At 47.6% G+C, this 20,629-nt stretch overlaps 1 protein-coding gene across 4 annotated transcripts in view; it reads left to right on the top strand.

Annotated features, from left to right (window-relative positions):
* Positions 1–20,629, top strand: part of Rps6ka2 (ribosomal protein S6 kinase A2) — a 284,351-nt gene that overhangs the window by 195,040 nt on the left and 68,682 nt on the right. For all 4 annotated transcript variants that reach the window (XM_029471102.2, XM_085833318.1, XM_029471104.2 and 1 more), the window contains one exon: positions 12,894–13,010. In XM_029471102.2, the coding sequence (XP_029326962.1) occupies positions 12,894–13,010 (117 nt within the window). The remainder of the gene's footprint in view (positions 1–12,893; positions 13,011–20,629) is intronic.

Genomic DNA, 20,629 nt, shown 5'->3' with positions numbered 1-20,629 from the left:
GGTATTCGGAAGGTCCTTCCCAGGGTGCATCCTCTCAGAAGAACATATTGACTGGCAGCTTGAAGGGACTGCTATGTAGTTATAGTTCAGGTCCTTGGTTCCCTAGGGATGGATGAGCCCAAAGGAAATGGATGCTCCCAGGGGAAGCCAGGGAAATGACAAAAGCAGACTTCAGAAGTAATCGCCTCTTCTTGTGACTTCCATGCTAAACCATGTACCTCTTTCCAGTTGGTCCAAGGATTTGGAATTGGTTGTGAATTCAATGACCTGGGGTGGGGGTGGGGCATAGAAGGTGCTGGAGGTGAGGTGCAGTCCTGGCAGGGAACTGAGTGTGTACAGTTCTAGCTCTGCGTATCCTCACAGGCACTGATGGGCCCAGTCTGGGCAGCATTGATCTTTCATGATCTCTAGGCTAACTGCTCACGGATTAATTTTAGCACCAGGAGAGCTGGCTTCCCCTTTGTGCAACCCCATTGTTTAAAATCCCATTGTAGGGGAGCCATAAATGGTGCCTTTAGTAAGATTTCTGTAGAAAACTCGTTTTCCTTTTCTTTAATGTCAGAGGTTTGCCAAAAGGGTCTTTTGAGAGGCAGTGAAACGAACCCATTGTTACATAAGAGGCAAGGGCTGTGTAATCAAGCTGAGGTTCTAACATTGTGATGAGGAGAAGAGCCTGTTCACCTCACATAAGCTCTGAGATGCAGGCTCAGCAATGAGCCCTTGTCTGGTTGCTCCCACTGGTCACCCCCCAACCCCCCCGGGCCTTTGTTTTGGCTCCCCAGGCATATTCTAGGTGCCCATCTTAGTTTGTCCTTGCTTCTAACAGGTTCAATTCTGAGGTCCAATTCACAAAGAAATCCCAGAGCTAGTTTGGGTGTGAATCCCTTTTCCATCTGTCATGGCAATTTCCCTGGGCCACCCAACCTGAGCTCACTGGGGGGAACTCCCCTTGCAGATCCCACATGTTGAGACTCATCAGGCATCGTTTGTATGTCTCCACTAGAGTGACCTGGAGGCAGAGAACACGTTATCTTTGGGGATAGCCTGCGACAGTGATTCAGCCGAGGCCGATGTCTTTGGCTCTTCCTGTAGCTCTGGTGCTACTGATCACCCTGAGGGCAGGCACTGCAGCTTCTTCACTTTACCTCAGTTGAGAAGCAATTTGTTGGCTTCACTGCTATTTATGAATGTGCACACACGGATGTGTGTACATATGTGATCACTGCTTACATGTCCTATGCACTGCCTGCTTTCCAGCTTCTTGGCCCTTCTTACCATGAGTTCCTCGTAAGCAAATTGACTGCTTGGCCATGTGAAGCCTCTGTAGTCCTCAGTTCATATCTGCCCTTGAGAGGAGGCAGCATCTGCTCTCAGAGCGCGCTGAAGGCAAAGTGCGTGAGGAGTGTGGACGCCTCGCCTGGCGCCAGCACAGAACATGGAGCACGGGCTAACTACCGCCCAGTCAGCTCCTGTAGGCTGTCCCTTCCTGCACGCACATTGGTGGATTGAAGTGGATTGTGCCAGCAAGGAACCAGGAACACTAACAGCCAGTTTCTAGGCCAAGGCAGGCTGGTGGCTTCAGAAAGGCTATGGAGCAGAGTGAAGATAACAAGGGACTGATTCAAGTTCACTGGAGACATTGTCAAGACAAAAACCAAAAGGCTCACCTGCTTAGTGAGGGAGCAAGGTGTGCATTTCAGCTCTTTTGCCTGGGAGGGAGGGAGGGAGGGAGGGAGGGAGGGAGGGAGGGAGGGAGGGAGGGAGGGGGGAGATCTGTGTATAAGTGAGGAGGAGAGCCTGGTAGGTGGGGTGATGCAGCAGCAGGAGAGAGCGAGTGAGCCAAGGATTCAGAGTTTCCAAATGGGCAGATATCAAAGGGAGCTTGGGTGTTCATCTTCTGAGGCTGGAGAGAAGGTCTGTAGACAGTAAAGGTAGAAATGCACCTGCAGGTTGGGGAGCCTCGGGTTGGTGCCCAGTTGTCTCCCAGTTCCCTCAAATGTTTTGGGGTATAGGTTTGTGCAAGTATCTAAGTAACGACTTCCCAGCTTGGAGGAGATGATTCCCTCCAATGATGTCATTGAAATCACTGGGTTGTTTTCCTTATGGGTGGGTCATCTGAACTCTTTCCTCCAGTTGAATGATGTCTGCATTGGCTGTCTTTGGTCATGGAATAGGGATTGCCAAGCACACCTGCCAGTGCTGCGGATGAGTCTCAACAGGACATGCTGGGCTGGGGTGTCTACTTAAGGAGGAGGAGTGGGGCTTCAGGACCAGTGGCCATTGACAGTAGTGAAGACTGGGGAAGGGCCGGGCAGCTTCAAGGCCAGGGAGCTGGTCCTTCTGTTTCCCAAGTGTGTGCTGGTCTTTCCATTCCTCAAGCATGTGTTTGGTGAGATAATCAGGGATACTAGCCATTCCCTGGGGGCTTCGTGTGATGGCATTTTCCTTCCAGGGAATTCTTGGACATGGCAGGAGCATCTGATGCGTTGTGTACCAAGTCCACTTGTGGCACTTGCCTTTCTCGGAAGAGGTTGAAGACTATTCAGGGCGAGAAAAGTGAAAGGATGGAATGACAGCGGCCGCTGTCAGGGGTCTCCGGCAGGGAAGTGCAGAGCCTGGAGGGTAAGGCTCTTGATGCTTCCACATGGAGGTGAAGGGGCTGCCCAGTGGTGTAGGGACCAGGATGGGGTCAGCTACAGTAGAGGTGCCTGTGTGACTCTGTTGCCTGAGCTTGGAAGGAGAGAACATCTTGTAAGGTGCCCGTCGCATCCTAGCAGACCAGCTCCCCTCACAGCCTAGCGGACCAGCTCCAGGTGAGGAGCATTCGAGTACCTGAGTATGGAGAGAAAGACACGGGAATTCTCTTCCCTCCCCAACATTTCTCCACATGAGTGGCAGCCCCGATCTCATAGCTGACAGTGAGTTTTCTCTCTGGAAAGAGTTCCTTCTTGGCAATTGTCACATCCTAAGGACAGCCCCTTCCCCTCCCCATGAGCTTCTTTATCTGGTGGTGCTTTCCCGCTTTCGCGTGGCCTTCTTAAAGTACACCCCCACGTATAAGCAAGGCATAAGTGGCTCTGCTTTGGGATCACTGGGTGTCTCAGTCACTGTCCTGTTGCTGAAGAGACACCACAACCACAGCCACTCTTACAAAGGAAGCATTTAATTGTGGCTGGCTTACATCCAGAGGTTTAGGCCATTGTCAGCATGGTAGCGGTCATGCAGACATGGTGCTGAAGGAGCTAAGAGCTCTACCTCCAGGTCCACAGACACCAGGAAGGAGAGAGACACTGGGCCTAGCTTGAGCATTTGAAATCCCGTATCCCACTCCCAGTAACACACTTCCTCCAATGAGGCCCCATCTCCTAATCTCTGTCAAGTAGTACCACTTTGTAATAACCAAGCATCCAAATATATGAGCCACTGGGGGCCATTTCTCTGTAGTTCATCACAGTGGCAGGTCTGGGTGAGAAGGAAGGACACTATCAGTACACAGCCACTCTGGTCTCTTTTAGGGACAGGTCTTTTCTACTTGGATGTGGGAGGCAGGACCAGAAGAGGGGATACCTTTCCTCATGCAAATCACACCGTGCATCTGGGGGAGCCGAGGCATGCTGAGGCATGTGTTGGCGGTTCCAGTTGTCACGTGTGCTGGGAGCCTGCCCCAGTCAGGATACGTAGCCACAGTTGGAGAGAGCGGAAAGGGAACAGAACTGTGAGGTTTCCTGCAGCCAGCAGCTCCATGCTCACTGAGCATTCTTCACATCCAGTCTGTGGGTTATGGGCAGGCCCACTGTCACACTCCACTCTCGGAAGCTGCCCAGGGGCCCCAGGCTTGAAATGAGGTTAAAATATACTCAATCTCGTGAAAACCTGAATGAAAAACACGGCAGCAATTTTTCTGCGTAACCATTATTCTAAGAGCTTGAAATATAGTAAGAAAAACGTGTTGCGCTGGGAAGAAGTGGCTGAAGACTGAACCCATGAGCTGTATCCGTTGTCTCGATAAGTAGGAAATCCCAGAGATGTGCTAGAATGTTCCATAAACCTAACCCCACCCTCAGCCAGCCACTGTTTTGAATAGTCTTCCGAGGAGACATTCTGAGATACGAAGCCCAGTTAGCCGTGAGAAGACTGCCCAGCCCTGTGTGTGTCGCAGTGGGGCTGAGTTCTGGGGAAGATCCAAGAATACCTACACAGATCTCAGCAGGGATTTGCACTGCCGTCCCTCGGCTGTCATTCCGAGACAGAAGGGCAATCCAGAAGCTTCCAGAAGCAGCTGCTGGTGGGTTGCTTCTCTCTTTTAAGTGCCTTGGCCTTTTGCCAGAGTTCATTTACAGTCGTGCAGGGCTCGACTCAGGTGCTGGGCCTTCCAGCCGTGCGTAAGCCAGAGGTCTGGTGACAGGAAGACCGTGACAGCCGATAGCAGATAGATAGCCACCACTTCAAGTCTGGAGCAAAGCCGAGGGAGAGTTACCATTCTGACTGGAAGCACGCTGGTAGCTGGCCTAGCTCCGAGGCTCCTTCCTGCTTTGTCCCAACAGGCACTCATGATCACCCCAAGGCTGGCTGGCCATTCCTTTTAAACCAGCCACTTTTCTTGCTTTGTGTTAAGAGGCCAAACCAAACAAGTATCCACTCGTAAGTGATCAAGGAGCTTGGTGATGGCTCCACAGCACACAAGCAGTCCAGTGTGGAAGTTTAACAGGCAGTTATTAATGTCTGTTCCTGTAGTAAGGCCCTGAAGCCATCGAGTCCACGCTAGTAGAGCCCTGGGCACCAGATCACTGCTGACAACGTTAGGCCTCTGCTCAGGGGTCAGGATTTTGAGGGTTCCTGCATTGTTGCTGTATGCCTCCAAAATCCGACCTGCTGTTCCTTGGGTTCAGGAAACGTCAGCAGACTTCTCACCTGATAATCCAGATGGGCGCCCTCCCTGGATGAGCTGCAGTCTGCTTTATCTAGGATAAAAAAATTGACGTTTTGGCATCTTAGGACCAGCGGTGGACCATCCCCAGTGTCTCACGTGGGGTGGACAGGGTGTGTGTTCTCTCTGTGGCACGTGTATCTGTATCTGGATGCACGTGACTGACTATTTTGCCGGACCTCAATCGATGATGGCTTTTTGGGGTTGTTCCAATATAGTTTCCTCAAACTCAGAAATGTGTGTATAATGTTACATGATGGCTTCAGGGTTAGAGAAAGTTCTCAACTCTTCTCACGCTACAGAGAGGGAGGGTGTAAGGGTGGTGAGGTCGTGTGCACACCAAACACTGGATGCCGTTTTGAGCTGGGTGTTCTACAGAGGCCAACATTTAAACTATCCCTCAAGGAATCCCTTGTAGGCGCTTACAGAGTAGATGCTGGGTAGACAGTGATACAACAGAGAATATACAGTTGGCGCAATACACGTCTCGTCCTGTGGCGGAACCTATGGACATTGAGATGCGTGATGGGAATCCCAGTGGCTTCTGGGAGAGTTGCTAGGCCAGCCTGCTTCTTCCAAACCAGCACACAGGATGCAGGGAACAAGGAGCTTAGGAACGGAGCCCACCTGTAGGATGTCACAGAGAGGGTTGCTGTAGGCCTGGCTGCAGATCATTGAGTTCTTGGTGCACGGTGTTCCTAGAGAAGTGGAAATGTGATCTCAGGAGTTAACTGTGTGGTGAGTCTCCCAGGGATGCAGCTCAGTTTGTCCCCTCTCTTGACAGCCTTCATTTGTGCCTGTCACTGGAGGCCTGTAATTGTTGATTTGTGCGGGCTTCAGTAAATACCTTTGTTCTACGTGAGTCTTCCTTCTGTGCCAGGTTTCCAGCTCTGACAGACCAAGCAAGGGTAGACAATAGCACATGTCGGAAGGCGGGGGGCTGCATTGGAAAGCTTGGAGCTAAATCCATTTATTTTTCTTTTCCCTCAATATGTCATAATCTTTTAAAAAATGTGAAATAGCTAAGTTGACTACAACAAAAGGAGAAGAAAGAGGAGGCAGTGGAGAGAGAGAGGAAGCGCGGAAGAAAGGAAGGGAAGGACGGAGAAAGTAGTTTACTAGATTCCTTTCCATGAGGTTTCTGCCCGAAAGTTTTCTTCAGTTTCAGAAACTGAATTCTGAAGCTGCCCGTGGCTGCTTTGGTCTGGGTTCTGCTGTTGACAGTCACTGGGCTAGTGAACACCGTGGACCCCAGGGCAGCAGCGTCACACCCATTCTGACACTTTCTTCTTCACAAGAATCCCAAAGAAGGTCCACTTCTATCAGGAGCTGAACACACAGCCAAGGATAGAGATGGAGAGACAGAGTCCTCTCATTGCCTGCCACTCAGGAGCTATGTCCCAGGAGACCTCCTGCCAGGATTTCACAGGCAGAGTGTGCAGCCAGCAAACACTTGCAGAAGTGGCTACCCTGCTGTGCTGGAAAGGAAAAACCAGACTCTAAGGTCCTTATCTCAGGCCAGGAAAGTGAGATAAGTGTGTTACGCTTGATTCAGAGGTCTATGATGGACACTGAGCCTTGATTTTACGTTATCATCACCACCACCACCACCATCATCATCATCAATCATCAATCATCATCAATGAGTATATGTATACAGTGAGTGTGGAAGTGCTCTCAGAGGACAGAAGAGTGTGTAGGATCTCCTGGAGCCGGAGTCACGGGTGGTTATGAGCCGCCTAATGTGGGTGATGGGATCTGAGCTCTGGCCCTCTAGAGACAGAACAGTCAATCGTTCTTGACAGCTGAACCCCCCCTCTGGCTGCTGGGTCACCTTTAAAGGCTTTTCCTTAGTTTCCAAGATTGATACCAAGCCCACCTCAGCTCTCTTTCTCCTATAAACATCTTGGCCCCCAGATAAGGGCACAGCTGCCCCCACTGCACGTGGGACACCGCCATGCACCTTATTGAAGACTCTGTCACTGCATCCAGAGGGGTCTTTCCTGCCATATATTAACACTCCCATGTGTCTAAGAACACCAGGTTTCTTTTTCTACCCTTTTCCCTTGCATCCAGAAAGCAGTCACACCATTAGTTTCCACCCTTTTCTCCTTGCAGCAGGGTCATTTAATCTTATCTGTTTTCCAAAGCACAGACCAGAGATCTAATTAGTATAGCCAGGTGGGATAATGGTAGGTGAGCCTTGGGAATAGGCACATCTGGGGAGGGGGCATTGTAGCATCCAGTTTTCTTATATATAGAGACAAATGGTCATCTTGATTAGCTTTACATTTCTGGAGAGAAATGTCAAAGACAGAGAGGGAATTCATTGCTTTGGACACCATCAGTTAGTTACACAGTTGTTACAATTTACCCAGTAGCAGGCTGGTAGGACATAACTTCCAGATGGACAGAGGAGCAGAGGGCTGACTGGACTCAGATGTCTCAAAGGAAGACAGGTGTGGAGTCCTCAAGGGAGCTGGCATGCGTTAGGTTTTCCTCTCCTTCCTGTTCGTTATCTTTACTACCCAGTCTTCCGTCACTGCTCTGCAGTCAGTCTCTCTCTCTCTCTCTCTCACACACACACACACACACACATATCCTGTGTGTGTGTCAGCTTTTCATATCCCCCATCCATCCCATTATTTATCCTCCTTTGGTCTCCTTTCTATTCAGTATATTATAATAAAGTTAAAATATGATTATGTCAGCTGGGCGTGGTGGTACACACCTTTAATCCCAGCACTCGGAAGGCAGAGGCAGGTGGATTTCTGAGTTCAGGCCAGCCTGGTCTACAGAGTGAGTTCCAGGACAGCCAGGGCTATACAGAGAAACCCTGTCTCAAAAAACAAAACAAAACAAAACAAAACAAAAAACCCCAAAAAACCAAAAACAAACAAATATATATTTATGTCATCCCCCTCTCTTTCTTACCCCTCCCCCTCCCATGTACAGCACCTCACTCCCTCTCTAATTCAAGACCTCTTCATCACTGTTACTATTATGTATATGAGTAAGTACCCAGATGCAAAGATCCACTCTGCGGAGTCCTTCTAGCAGCCTTTGTGTGTATGTGATTTCAGGGCTGACCGTTGGGAGTGAGATGAACTCCTCCCTGTGTGTAACCAGCCCCCCTTCCCCCTCTGTGTCCATAGCTGCCTGTAGTCGGGGACAGGGCTCTGTGAGATTCCCACCCTTCTACAGTGTTGTCTATTGCTTTGTTGTTCTGGTCCTGTTTAGGCAGCCCTGTTGCTGAGGTACCCTGAGTATAGCTTCACTGTCCTTTCCGTTTTATACTCCTGTGTGCATGTATTTATATGTATGTATATATGCATGCATGCACACACATGTTATAGGCTAAATCTGTAACTGAGAAAGAACATGTGGTTTATACAACAAATCTGTAGCCAACATTCTAACCTGGGAAAAACTAAACACTTCCCCTACAGTTGGGAATGAGACTGGATGCCCGCTCTGACCATGATTATTCAATGTAATACCCAGAACCTTAGCTGCAGCAGCACAACACGAGAAAGCCATAAAGGAGATAAAAACAAGAAAGGAAGAAGTCTAACAATCCCTCTTTGGGGCTCTACTCTTTTTTTTTTTGAACATTCTATTTTTTTTATTAAACTAATAAAATTGATTTTAAAATATACAGCTCAGTATTGACATTTTTTAAGTCATCAAAATAATTTATAATAGTTAAATACCTCTTAAATATACATGATATCTTCTGAAGCTAAAAGTAATATGCACTCAACCAGTTTTAAAAATCTATTTGGAGCATTAAGCATGATAGAAATAGAAAAAAAAAATCTCTTATGAAGTCCCCTACAAAAGGAAATTGTGACAGGTTCCTGATTAGACAGAAATCCTTCCGTCTCCAAGGGAGAATACACAGTTTAACTGTGGCTTCATAGAATGAACTGGGTAGAGTTCCTTCTGTTTCTATTTTGGGGAATAGTTTGAAGAGTATTGGTATTAGGTCTTCTTTGAAGGTCTGATAGAACTCTGCACTAAACATATCTGATCCTGAGCAGTCTTTTTTGGGGGCGGGGGGAGACTTTTAATGACTGCTTGACTGCTTCTACGTCTTTAGGGGTTATGGGACTGTTTAGATGGTTTATCTGATCCTGATTTAACTTTGGTATTTGGTATCTGTCTAGAAAATTGTCTATTTCATCCAGATTTTCCAGTTTTGTTGAGTATAAGCTTTTGTAGTAGGATCTGATGATTTTTAAAATTTCCTCAGTTTCTGTTGTTATGTCTCCCTTTTCATTTCTGATTTGTTAATTTGGATACTCTCTCTGTGCCCCCTGATTAGTCTGGCTAAGGGTTCATCCATCTTGTTGATTTTCTCAAAGAACCAGCTCCTGGTTTTGTTGATTCTTTGTATAGTTCTTTTTGTTTATACTTGGTTGATTTCAGCCCTGAGTTTGATTATTTCCTGCAGTCTACTCCTCTTGGGTATATTTGTTTCTTTTTATTCTAGAGCTTTCAGGTGTACTGTCAAGCTGCTAGTGTATGCGCTCTCAGAGCTGAGTTTTCCTCTTAGCACTGCTTTCATTGTGTCCTATAAGTTTGGGTATGTTATGCCTTCATTTTCATTAAATTCTAAAAAGTCTTTAATTTCTTTATTTCTTCCTTGACCAAGTTAACATTGAGTAGGGCATTGTTGATCTTTCATGTGTATGTAGGCTTCCTGTTGTTTTTGTTGCTATTGAAGACCAGCCTTAGTCTGTGGTGATCTGATAGGATGCATGGGATTATTTCAATCTTGTTCTATCTGTTGAGGCCTGTTTTGTGACCGATTATATGGTATATTCTTTTGTGTTATGATGAAATGTTCTATAGATATCTGTTAAATCCACTTGGTCTATAATTTCTGTTAATTTCACTGTGTCTCTGTTTAGTTTCTGTTTCCAGGATCTGTCCTGGTTTTGTTGATTGGATACTGTTTCCAGGATCTGTCCTGGTTTTGTTGATGAGAGTGGGGTGTTGAAGTCTCCCACTATTATTGTGTGAGGTGCAATGTGTGCTTTGAGCTCTAGTAAAGTTTCTTTTATGAGTGTGGTTGCCCTTGCACTTGGAGCACAGATGTTCAGAACTGAGAGTTCTTCTTGGTAGATTTTTCTTTTGATGAGTATGAAGTGTCCTTCCTTATTCTTTTTGATAACTTTTGGTTGAAAGTTGATTTTATTCGATATTAGAATGGCTACTCCAGCTTGTGTCTTGGGACCATTTGCTTGGAAAATTGTTTTCCAGTCCTTTACTCTGAGGTAGTGTCTGTCTTTGACACTGAGGTGCATTTCCTGTATGCAGCAAAATACAAGGTCCTGTTTATGTATCCAGTCTGTTAGTCTATGTCTTTTTATTGGGAAATTGAGTCCATTGATGTTAAGCGATATTAAGGAATAATGATTGTTGCTTCTTGTTATTTTTTGATGTTATTTTTATGTTTTTGTGGTTATCTTTCTTTTCGGTTTGTTGAAAGAAGATTACTTTCTTGGTTTTTTTCTAGGGTGTAGTTTCACTCCTTGTGTTGGTGTTTTCCATCTATTATCTTTTGTAGTACTGGATTTGTGGAAAGATACTGTATTAATTTGTTTTTGTCATGGCATATCTTGGTTTGTCCATCTATGGTAATTGAGAATTTTTCTGGGAATAGTAGCCTGGGCTGGCATTTGTTTTCTCTTAGGGTTTGTATAACATCTTCCCAGGATATTCTAGCTTTCATAGTCTCTGGTGAGAAGTCTGGTGTAATTCTGATAGATCTGCCTTCATATATTACTTGACCCTTTTCCCTTACTGCTTTTAATATTCTTTCTTGGTTTTGTGCATTTGGTGTTTTGACTATTATGTGAGGGGACGGATTTCTTTTCTTGTCCAATTTAGTTAGAGTTTTGTAGGCCTCTAGTATGTTCATGTGCATCTCTTTCTTAGGTTAGGGGCTTTTTCTTCTATCATTTTGTTGAAGATATTTACTGGCCCTTTTACTTGGGAATCTTTGTTCTCTTCTATACCTATTATCCTTAGGTTTGCTCATCTCATTGTGTCCTGGATGTCCTGGATGTTTTGGGTTAGGAGCTTTTTGCATTTTACATTTTCTTTGGCTGTTGTGTCAATGTTTTCTATGGTATCTTCTGCACCTGAGATTCTCTCTTCTATCGCTTGTATTCTGTTGGTGATGCTTGCATCTGTGACTCCTGATCTCTTTCCTAGGTTTTCTATCTCCAGGGTTGTCTCCCTTTGTGATTTCTTTATTGTTTCTATTTCCATTTTTAGATCCTGAAAGGTTTTGATCAATTCCTTCATCTGTCTGGTTGTGTTTTCCTGTAGTTCTTTAAAGGGTTTTTGTGTTTCCTCTTTAAGGGCTTCTACCTGTTTACCTGTGTTCTCCTGTATTTCTTTAAGGGAGTTATTTATGCCCTTCTTAAAGTCCCCTATCACCATCATGAGATGTGATCTTAAATCAGAGTCTTGCTTTTTCTGGTGTGTCGGAATATCCAGGGCTGGCTGCAGTGGGAGAACTGGGTTCTGATGATGCCAAGTAGCCTTGGGTTCTGTTGCTTACGTTCTTGCCTTTGCCTCTAGCCATCTGGTTAATTGTGATGTTAGCTAGTCTTTCTGTCTCTGACTGTGGCTTGTCCCTCCTATAAGCTGGTATCAGTACTCCTGGGAGACCAGTTCTCTCTGGTAGGAATTTGTATATGGAGAGCTATGGCTCTGGGGTGCAGCTAGAAACTGGAAGGATCCTGTCCCCAGCTGTTCTTTGGTTCCTGTGTCCTGATGGCTCTGGATGGGTCCCTCTTGGGCCAGGAATTTGAGCAGAAGTGGTGGTGTCACCTGTGCTCACAGGTGTGTCAGCACTCCTGGGAGACCAGCTTTCTCCTGGCAGTATTTGGGTAAGGAGCGCTGTGGCACAGGACCAGCTCCCAGCACAGATGGAAACTGGGAGAATCCTTTCCCAGGCTGCTCCTCAGGTCTTGTGGCCTGAGGTCTCTGGGCGTGTCCCTTGAAGCAGAAGTGGTGGGCTTCCTGTGCTCACAGGTGTGCCCACACTACTGGAAGACCAGCTCTTTGCCTGTGGTATTTCTGTATGGAGTGCTGTGGCACAGGATCAGCTTCAGGCTCAGATGGAAAGCGGAAGGCGGGGCTCTACTCTTACAGCTGCTTTTGTGGCTATTCTTCCTACTTCCTGCTCTCCTAGAACATTCTGGAACCCTGCAACCATTCAGTAGGATTTCTTAGTGCTCATTGTCATCTACAGCATGCAGAGGTGACCCTTGCCTCTGGTGTCTCTCTCGAAAGTCGCAAGATGATATCTTTGTAAGTGGACCTGGTGTCTGGCCTTGAAAGCAGCTTCTTTCCCCTAACACCGAGTTATTTTTAAGAGTCCTGTTCCCTCTCTGACCCCTATCCGCACCCTGCCCTGGCTACTCTCTCTCCTTCCCCCTCCCTCCTCTCTCCATGTGTTCCCTGCTAGCCTTTTCCTGTCTCTCTCCTTCTCTATCCCACCCTTTCTCTGCCTCCACTTCATTTCAACGCCCCCTTCCCATGCTCCCAAATAAACTTCATTTTATACTTAAAAAAAAAAACAAAAACAAAACCCTCCTTTTCTCAGGCACTGTGCCAGAAACCTGCATTTAGTGCGATTCATGACACAGATCATGTCCTGGCCCTAGGGGAATTGCAGAGAGCCTGAAAGCAACAATTTCAACTGTTAACTGCAGAGTGATGTTCGTGGGGAATACAATCAGATGTCCCTGTGGTATTGGTGAGAGGTGACAGAAACCTCTGGAAGAGAGAAAGCATTAAAGGCTTACAGCCAGTTATGGCACACCATCTCAACCCTCCGTTCTTGAAGCCCCCAGAGCAAACAACTTTCTCAGATTGAGGGGTACAGATGGTGTGAAGGGGGGGTCCGGCTGTGTCCTAACCGCACATCACTGCTGTCTTGCAGGAAGAAGGCATTGTGAAGGAGATTGACATTAGCAACCATGTGAAGGAAGGCTTTGAGAAGGCAGACCCCTCCCAGTTCGAGCTGCTAAAGGTTTTAGGACAAGGGTCATATGGAAAGGTGAGTTGAACGGATCAACACTGGTGGGCTGGCATGAGATGCAAAGGTGGTAACCGGCTGAATCTGGCAGAGTTTGGGCACGGAACTGCCCACATTAGTTGAGCCTGTGATTGTCAGAATCGTGAGCCATGAAGAGCCAGATCACCCACATTCTCATGCTCATCAGGGTCCCCCTTGGCTTGTGGTTATTACTAAAGGAGCCGGATTACCCATCCCTTTTAAGCCAGGGAGTCTTGAGAGAGGCATCCACAACAGCTCCTTTTGAAAAGGAAGTGACTAATGAGAGAATAAGAAGAGAAATAGAGGGGGAAAGGCCTTCTCCGGATTGGCCTATATAACTGACACTCAAGAGTTAGGAAGACCGGGACTTGGAGTCTGTTTCTTCTCTTCACCTGGTCAATGGCACAGTAGTTTTGGGGATACCTTGGTTTTCCCACTTGTAAAGTAAAGGAACTAACTTATTTTATATTGTTTTGCTGTGAGTTAGATTAGTCATGAGTCCAAGCTGGAAGGGCTCGTGTGCTGGGCCTGCACATGTCCTCGTACCCCACGAATCATGGCAACGGCGGCTGGTCCCTTTCAGGAGATGGAAAATGCTGGCTCTTTCCTTGTGCCCCATCCACACGCAGTATCCACTGGACCAACAGCGAGATGGGCATACACTGACAGCCAGAGAGCTGGAGCAGAAGGGCCCCATTATACCAGGAAGCCAATGCTCCCGAAAGTGTGAACAGAACTGACCCGGTGCTTTGGAGTCACAATTTTTGTGTTGCATGTGAATGTTTGCCAAATCTTGCTGGTGTTCATGACTGTGCCAGAAAGAGGGTGGGCTCAATCCATGCTGACTCAAGTGCAGGAACGAGAATCCTGAGGTTTGGAGAGATCTCTTACAGACCCCATTCATTTGATTGTGTTTATGAGGGGGGATGCCTGCCTGCCTGCCTGCCTTCCTTCCTTCCTTCCTTCCTTCCTTCCTTCCTTCCTTCCTTCCTTCCTTCCTTCCTTCCTTCTACATGGTCAGGCAACAAGGAGCCTGTGTATATATACTTGTGTATATTAGCAGTATAATTACGAGGTTTACAAAGTGGATGCTTAGCTCTAAGAGTCTGGATTTGAAAACACAGACAAGGGTTCTTTCCCTTTCCTGCCTTTCATAAACATTATCTATGGACTGTCTCCTGTGGGAGACACCTCCTCCAGTGTAAACTCGTGCTAGTGGGGCCCTTCTTTCCCAGGACAGAAGTTCTGCCATGGGCTGTGGTTGATGGCTCTGCTTCTGGGTAACTCCTGTTTTATTGTGGCTGCTACAGCGCCATCCCAAAGCAGAAGCTCCGAGTGAGCTTCTGGGGAAAAGGAAACTGGACACTCCCCAGGCACCACAGAGGTGCGTCGAAAGCCTGCGTGTCCAGTCAGTTGTCACCTGAACGGTAGCTACCCTGAACCTGAGCATGTCTTGCTCATGAATAGGGTCATTGAAAATATGGTTAAGAAGGAGGTCTGATGATATGGAACAGTTGATAGAATACTTATCTTGTACTCTGGAAGCCCTGGGTTCAGTTCCCAGCACTGTATCAACTGGATGGGAGAGAACACGCCTGTAATCTCTGCCCTCTGGAGACAAGAGGCAGGAAGATCAGAAGAAGGTCAGTCATTCACAATGGCTTATTGAGGTCAAGGCCAGCTTGGGCTACATGAGATCCTGTATTAAAAATAAAATAGAAGAGGAAAGGCTTCCCTAGGCTGCTCATTAATTAATTTTATACTTTTGTTGTTGTTGTTGTTGTTTTCGAGACAGGGTTTCTCTGTGTGTAGCCCTGGCTGTCCTGGAACTCACTTTGTAGACCAGGCTGGCCTCAAACTCAGAAATCCACCTGCCTCTGCCTCCCACGTGCTGGGATTAAAGGCATGAGCCACCACTGCCCGGCCATTTTATACTTTAAAAAAAGCATTTTTATAGAACAAATGACTAGCTCTGTTGATGGAGAGATGTTAATGACATACTACACAGCCCACCTCTTTAGTTCCTGATCTTATATGGGGAGGTGGGACAAAGGACTGGAATCGGGCAGGGACCTGTCAGAAGAAGGGAAGAGGAGGCAGTGGAAGAGTGTGCTCCTGTGGGTGTCGTACCCTGAGATTCATGGCTCCAGCCATGCTCTGTCTCAGAAAGTGAGAAGACCAGACTAGGAGTCTAGAAAGAAGTGGGTCCCTCTGGGAACTCACTCAGGCTCTCCTGGTCTCTGCACAGCAGCTAAGGGAGTCACAAATCTTGCCACATCTGTCTGTACAGGTTTTCTTTTTAACAAGAGTAGCATCAGCAGCTGACCGGGGAAGCCAGCCCTGGTCTGACTGCCCCACACGATCCAATCCCTGCTCCGAGGCACAGGCAGATGCACTGTGTACTCACACTTGTAGGGCAGGCATAACTCTTTTCTGTGGAAGGTCCTGGTCTGCTCTATAAGTCTGGATGCCATGGATCCCAGGGCAGGCCATGCTTGGAAAGCCTGACCCTAGCAGTGGTGGCCATTGCCCATCTCTGAGCCTACTGTCCCACCTTTCTTACCTGGGTTACTGAATGAACCCTGACACGAAGGAACAGAAAACCATGTTTGCCCTGGACCTCAGCAGAGGACCACTGAAATCCAGCTGTGCGCCTATTCCTGCTTCTGCTCCCTGGTCAGATGATTACACAGAACCTCAGAAGAGGGAGGCTCAGGATGGGATTTCAGGCAGCAGTTGAGTCTTAACCGCTTTGGGTCGCCATGCCAGAGCACCCCCAGAACCTGAATGCCCTTAGCCTGGAGACTGGTCTTACCTAGTACCCCGTGTCCCGGAAACACATGGCTTAGATGCTGTCGTGTGTGCAGGGCATGGTGAGTGGAGTCTTTCTGATGCAGTCTCTTCATCTGTGTTGGGTTACAGCCCATCAGCACTGCATAAGGCCTGGGGTGTCTGGGCTTGGACCAAGAGGGAGGTGAGTAAAATAGCCTTTGCCTTCAAAAAGAAAAGTGATCTAAGCTTAGGAGAGGGACAAAGCCTGGTCGTGCGTTCCAGTGCTGAATGGGGGTGGTGAAGACTGGCTGCTCTAGGGAGGAGATGTAGGATCTACCAGAGCCTGTGGCGGGGTGGAGAAATCCCACCTTTTCCAGCTCCCCACAGCTCCCCTCTATCGAGAAATACCAAAGGACAAGTAGATGCTTTCTTCTTTCTCCTTTAAAATTTCCTGGAGTGTGGTAAGTTGTGAGTCCCACATTCTGAGAAGGGAATAAGCTGACATTTTAAAATGTCCTTGCTTTTCTGTAACTGAACAGTGGTATTACATGAGCGGAGCTCTAAACGCTTTCTCTTGAGGGAGATCGTTGCCTGGGAGTTCCCAGAAAGTAGCCATGCATCTTTGGCTCAGCCCTGGAGCATCCTGCTGTCTGAGGCCAGACTGAGTAACATGCTGCTAAGAGCATAAGGCAGTGGTGTCTTCTATTACGGTGATCCTGAGATTGAGTGTGTGTGTGTGTGTGTGTGTGTGTGTGTATCAGAGTGACTGCATCTGGCCCAGGCCACACAGCTGCCTGTGCAGAACTTGTTCTGAAAGTGGTTCAAGTCATTGCACACGGCAGCACACGCGGCCCCTGGAGCATCAGGGGCACTGTCAGCACATACTGCTTCTCGGAGCATCAGGGCACAGCAGCTACAGTTGCTAAAACCGTCAGAGTTGCTCCGGGGCTTTCTCACTGCATTCAAATACATTTCTAAATTATATAAGCCGAGGAACACGCCTCGCCTGAGCGCTGTCTCTGCGGCTGTGGGAACTCAGTCCTCTGCCTGCATCACAGCCATGCCCCCTTCTCTTAGGAGAGCTGTCTGCCTCTCAAGTCACCTTAGGGAGAGCTACTGCATACGGCTCTAATACTTGGCTCTCAGTAGGAGCCTATTATAGCGACAGAGTGCAGCCGTTTCTATGCCTTTTAAAAAAGTAGAAACCCTGCTTTAAAACAGATGAACGTAAGCATTAGCCACTGCTGACAGTGGTTTCATTATTAAAATCTGAAATACAAATAAGGATAGAATTTTCAGTGTGCACATGCTGAGGCAGGAGGATTGCTGTGATTTTTTTATTTTTATTTTTATTTTTTGAGGCCAGCCTTGCCTACAGAGTGGATCTTTGTCTCCAAAAAATTTTAAGCATTTATAGGCAAACATCTGTGCAGAAATGGCTAATTTGTGATTGGCACTGCCCAGTGCACCGAGAATGTGGTTTTTGGTTTAGATGTTGGTTAGACAGGAGTGCTCTCTGCAGCCATTATCATGGCCCCTGTCTTAGCCCATGCTGTGGTGCTATAACTAAAATTTCCAAGACTAAAAGTAGGACAAGTTCTAAAGGAAAGAAACTCATTTGACTCCTGGCTCTGGAGGTCAGGAAGTCCAAGGGTGTGTCACCAGCCTATGTGCATCTGAGGACTCTCCTGGTGTGGTGTCATGTGGCACGGGGCTCACCAGCCTCTCTCCCACACTGCTGTGTGGACATGAGGACTACAGGGAACTCGGGGGACACTGTAATATCATGTCACATTTTGTGAGGGTGGGGGTGTGGAGGGAAACACAGAGAACGGCCTGCCAGCCCTGAGTGTAAGCACGCTGCTTCCTCTTCCCAGGCTCCTCCCTGCACAGTGATTTTTATGACTACATTTCCACTATGCACATCTTTCCTTCTTAGGGCTTCTGTCTCAACTATAACATGACAGAATGGAGGCATCATCTGTCTACCGGTATTGGCCAGAGTCTTATGAGGGCTGGAGCAGTGACCCAGGATACTGTTCTTCCTGTGGAGACTCAGTGACCTGGCCACGGATACGTGCATCCCTGACTCCACACATTGAACACAGTAGGGGAAATGTGTGCTGGCTTCTCAGTGCTCAGCTCCCCCTGACTCCAGCCTGATGGCTGGCAGGAAAATGTAAATGTGCCGGTCCTGTGGCCGACAGACAGCACAGACCCTGCTACAAGCCTCATCCTGCCTTGTAGCTCTTAGCCTCCCTTCTCTTGAGATGGGATGGATGCTTAGCTGCCGTGGTCTGCATAGCACCTGGGGTTCCTCATGTCACCTAGATGCCTGGCTAGACCTCCTGTTCTCTCCTGACTCCTTTCTTCTCCCTCCTCCTTTCTCTCTCCTCCCTCCTCCCTCTTGCCTCTTCCCTCCTGCATCCTCCCTCCTTTCCCTCCCTCCTGCATCCTCCCTCTCTTCCATCCCTCCTGCCTCTTCCCTCCTTCCTGTTCCCTTCTCCCTCCTGCCTCCTCCCTCCTCTCTCATGCCTCCTGCCTGCCAGGCATTAGCAATTCTACACTTTTTTGACAAAGTGTGGATAGATGCTGTGGGTGTCAGGAACAGGCTGGAAGAGTGAATGGAATTATACACTGAGTCAGTTCAGACACAGGGACTTAGCAGTCAGGCTCTAATGCCTTTGCTTAAAAAAAAAATCCCTTATTCCAATGAATAGGAGACTTTTCTGCAATGAATAAGAGAAATGCTTTTTCGTTTCTACCTGCTTACTGGGAAGCTCATTCCCTCCAGCAAGGAGGTGGCCTTGACCCAGCATGGCATTGTCTAGAACAGTAGTTCTCAACCTGTGGGGTGCAAACCCTTAGGGGTCACCTAAGATGATTGGAAAACACAGATATTTACATTACAATTCATAATGGCAGCAAAATTATAGTTAGGAAGTAGCAATGAAATAATTTTATGGTTGGGGGTCACCACGACATGAGGAACTGTATCAAAGGGTTGCAGGACTAGGAAGGGTGAGAACCACTGGCCTGGAGCAAGAGTTCTTCCACCTACAGTAACTTGTAGGGATGTGGCATGGCAGTATCCAGGGCCCTATGGATCTCAGGATCCTGTGTGTGGGTGTGGTGTCTGAAATCCAGCGTGGCAGTTGGTACATATGAGAGTGAGTCCCAGGCTCTCTCTTGGGTTTGTACCATAGGCTGTTCATCCAGCCTTGGAGATGTGTATACACATACACGTGGATGTCCCATGCCATTTTCAGTGACATTTTTGTGTCCCTATGACTTCCTAGGACCGTGTATGTTCCTGGAGGTGCTGATCTCCGTACAAGTCAGGGCTCTTCTCTCCTGCTCCTTTGCCATCAAGCAGAGAGCACGGCATTTTCCCATGGACATCACATAGTCTCTTCTGCTGAGGGATGTGACTATAGCATTGACAGTGGTCAGGAGGAGTTGAGTAGAGGCGGTGCTGGGGCGGGAGGCAGCTGACTTCCCTTTAGTACACATGATGTAGGTGTGGGGTTGATACTCCCATCTACAGATATGTGTCCTGGCCATGATCAGTGCGTCCTCCTACTTCCTCATCTGCTGTGCCACTGGAATAGATGGCTGGAGTCTCCCCGGGAAGATAGCAGATACCGATTGGTCCATACCTTGTCTCTGCACTGAGAGACCCTGCTCCATACTCTGCAGGTTCCTGAACAGTCAGTCTCCTTGTCTGTGACAGAGAACCAAGAGAGCGAGGACTTATATCTACCACGTGGCTAAGGCAACATGCAGTCCTTCTGTGATTGCTGTTACAGATAAGCTCGTGGTGGTGCCGCATCCTTGGACAGTGTGGGTTTTCTAGAGTTTGCATGGAGCTAGAATACCCCAAAGTGCATGCAGGAGGCTGGCCACTAGAAAGTCTTTGGGAAGGAGAATGCAAAAGATCCATTTAAGGGAACGTCCCTCTGCCCAGAGCTATACCACAGCCCAGGGTGCCAGTGTAGGCTCTGCCACCCAGCAGGGCTTCTAGGAATTCATTGCTTTGTTCATGTGTGGAACATTCCTTTTCACACTTAGCATTTTTCTTCATTAATTTTTTTTTTCAAAAATCAGCAATCTTGCCTTAAGTGCAGCCTGTCTCAGGTATCTTTTGTTTTTGTTGATTAGTTCTTGAATCAAAAGTGTTTTCAGAGAATGTTAAATGCTTACAGGAGTGTGCTTAAGGGCCAGCAAAAAAACCAAAAAAAAAACAAAAAAACAAAAACCAAAAATCAAAAAAAAAAAAAAAAACTGTCTGTGAGCTTCCGCGGCCCACAGCTAGAATCTTGCCCAGGCTAGTCTCATGTCAGCGTGACACAAAGCCAGAATTATCTGAGAGGACAGAAGCTCAGTTGAGAAAATGCTGTATGCAAACCTGTAGGACATTTTCTTAGTGAGTGATTAGGGGGAGGGCCTGGTCCAGTGCTGGTGGCTCCATCCCTGGGCTGGTGGTCCTGGGTTCTATAAGAAAGCAGACTGAGCAGGCCATGGGTAGCAAGCATATCAGCATCCTTCCATGGCCTCTGCATCAGCTCCTGCCTCCACTTCTCTGCCTTGTTTGAGTTCCTATCCTGACTTCCTTTGATGATGGCCTGTGATGTGGATGTGTAAGCCAAATAAACTCTTTCCTCCCTGACTTGCTTTGGTCATGGTGTTTCATCACAGAAACTCTAAGACCAATCTGGGTACAGAGAGTTCCAATAGGACTAGTGATCAAATAGTTCAAACAGGAGTAGCAGGAGTCTGATCTGTTTGGGTCTCTCTTCTGGTACTCAAACCAGATGCAGGATGGTGCTCAGCACAGAGCTGCAGCA

Source organism: Mus caroli, unplaced genomic scaffold (assembly GCF_978045245.1).
Source record: "Mus caroli unplaced genomic scaffold, Mus_caroli_1 scaffold_18, whole genome shotgun sequence".
Classification (NCBI taxonomy): Eukaryota; Metazoa; Chordata; class Mammalia; order Rodentia; family Muridae; genus Mus; species Mus caroli.
The sequence above is the reverse complement of the archived record's forward strand: the minus strand, read 5'-3'. Positions and strand labels throughout refer to the sequence as shown.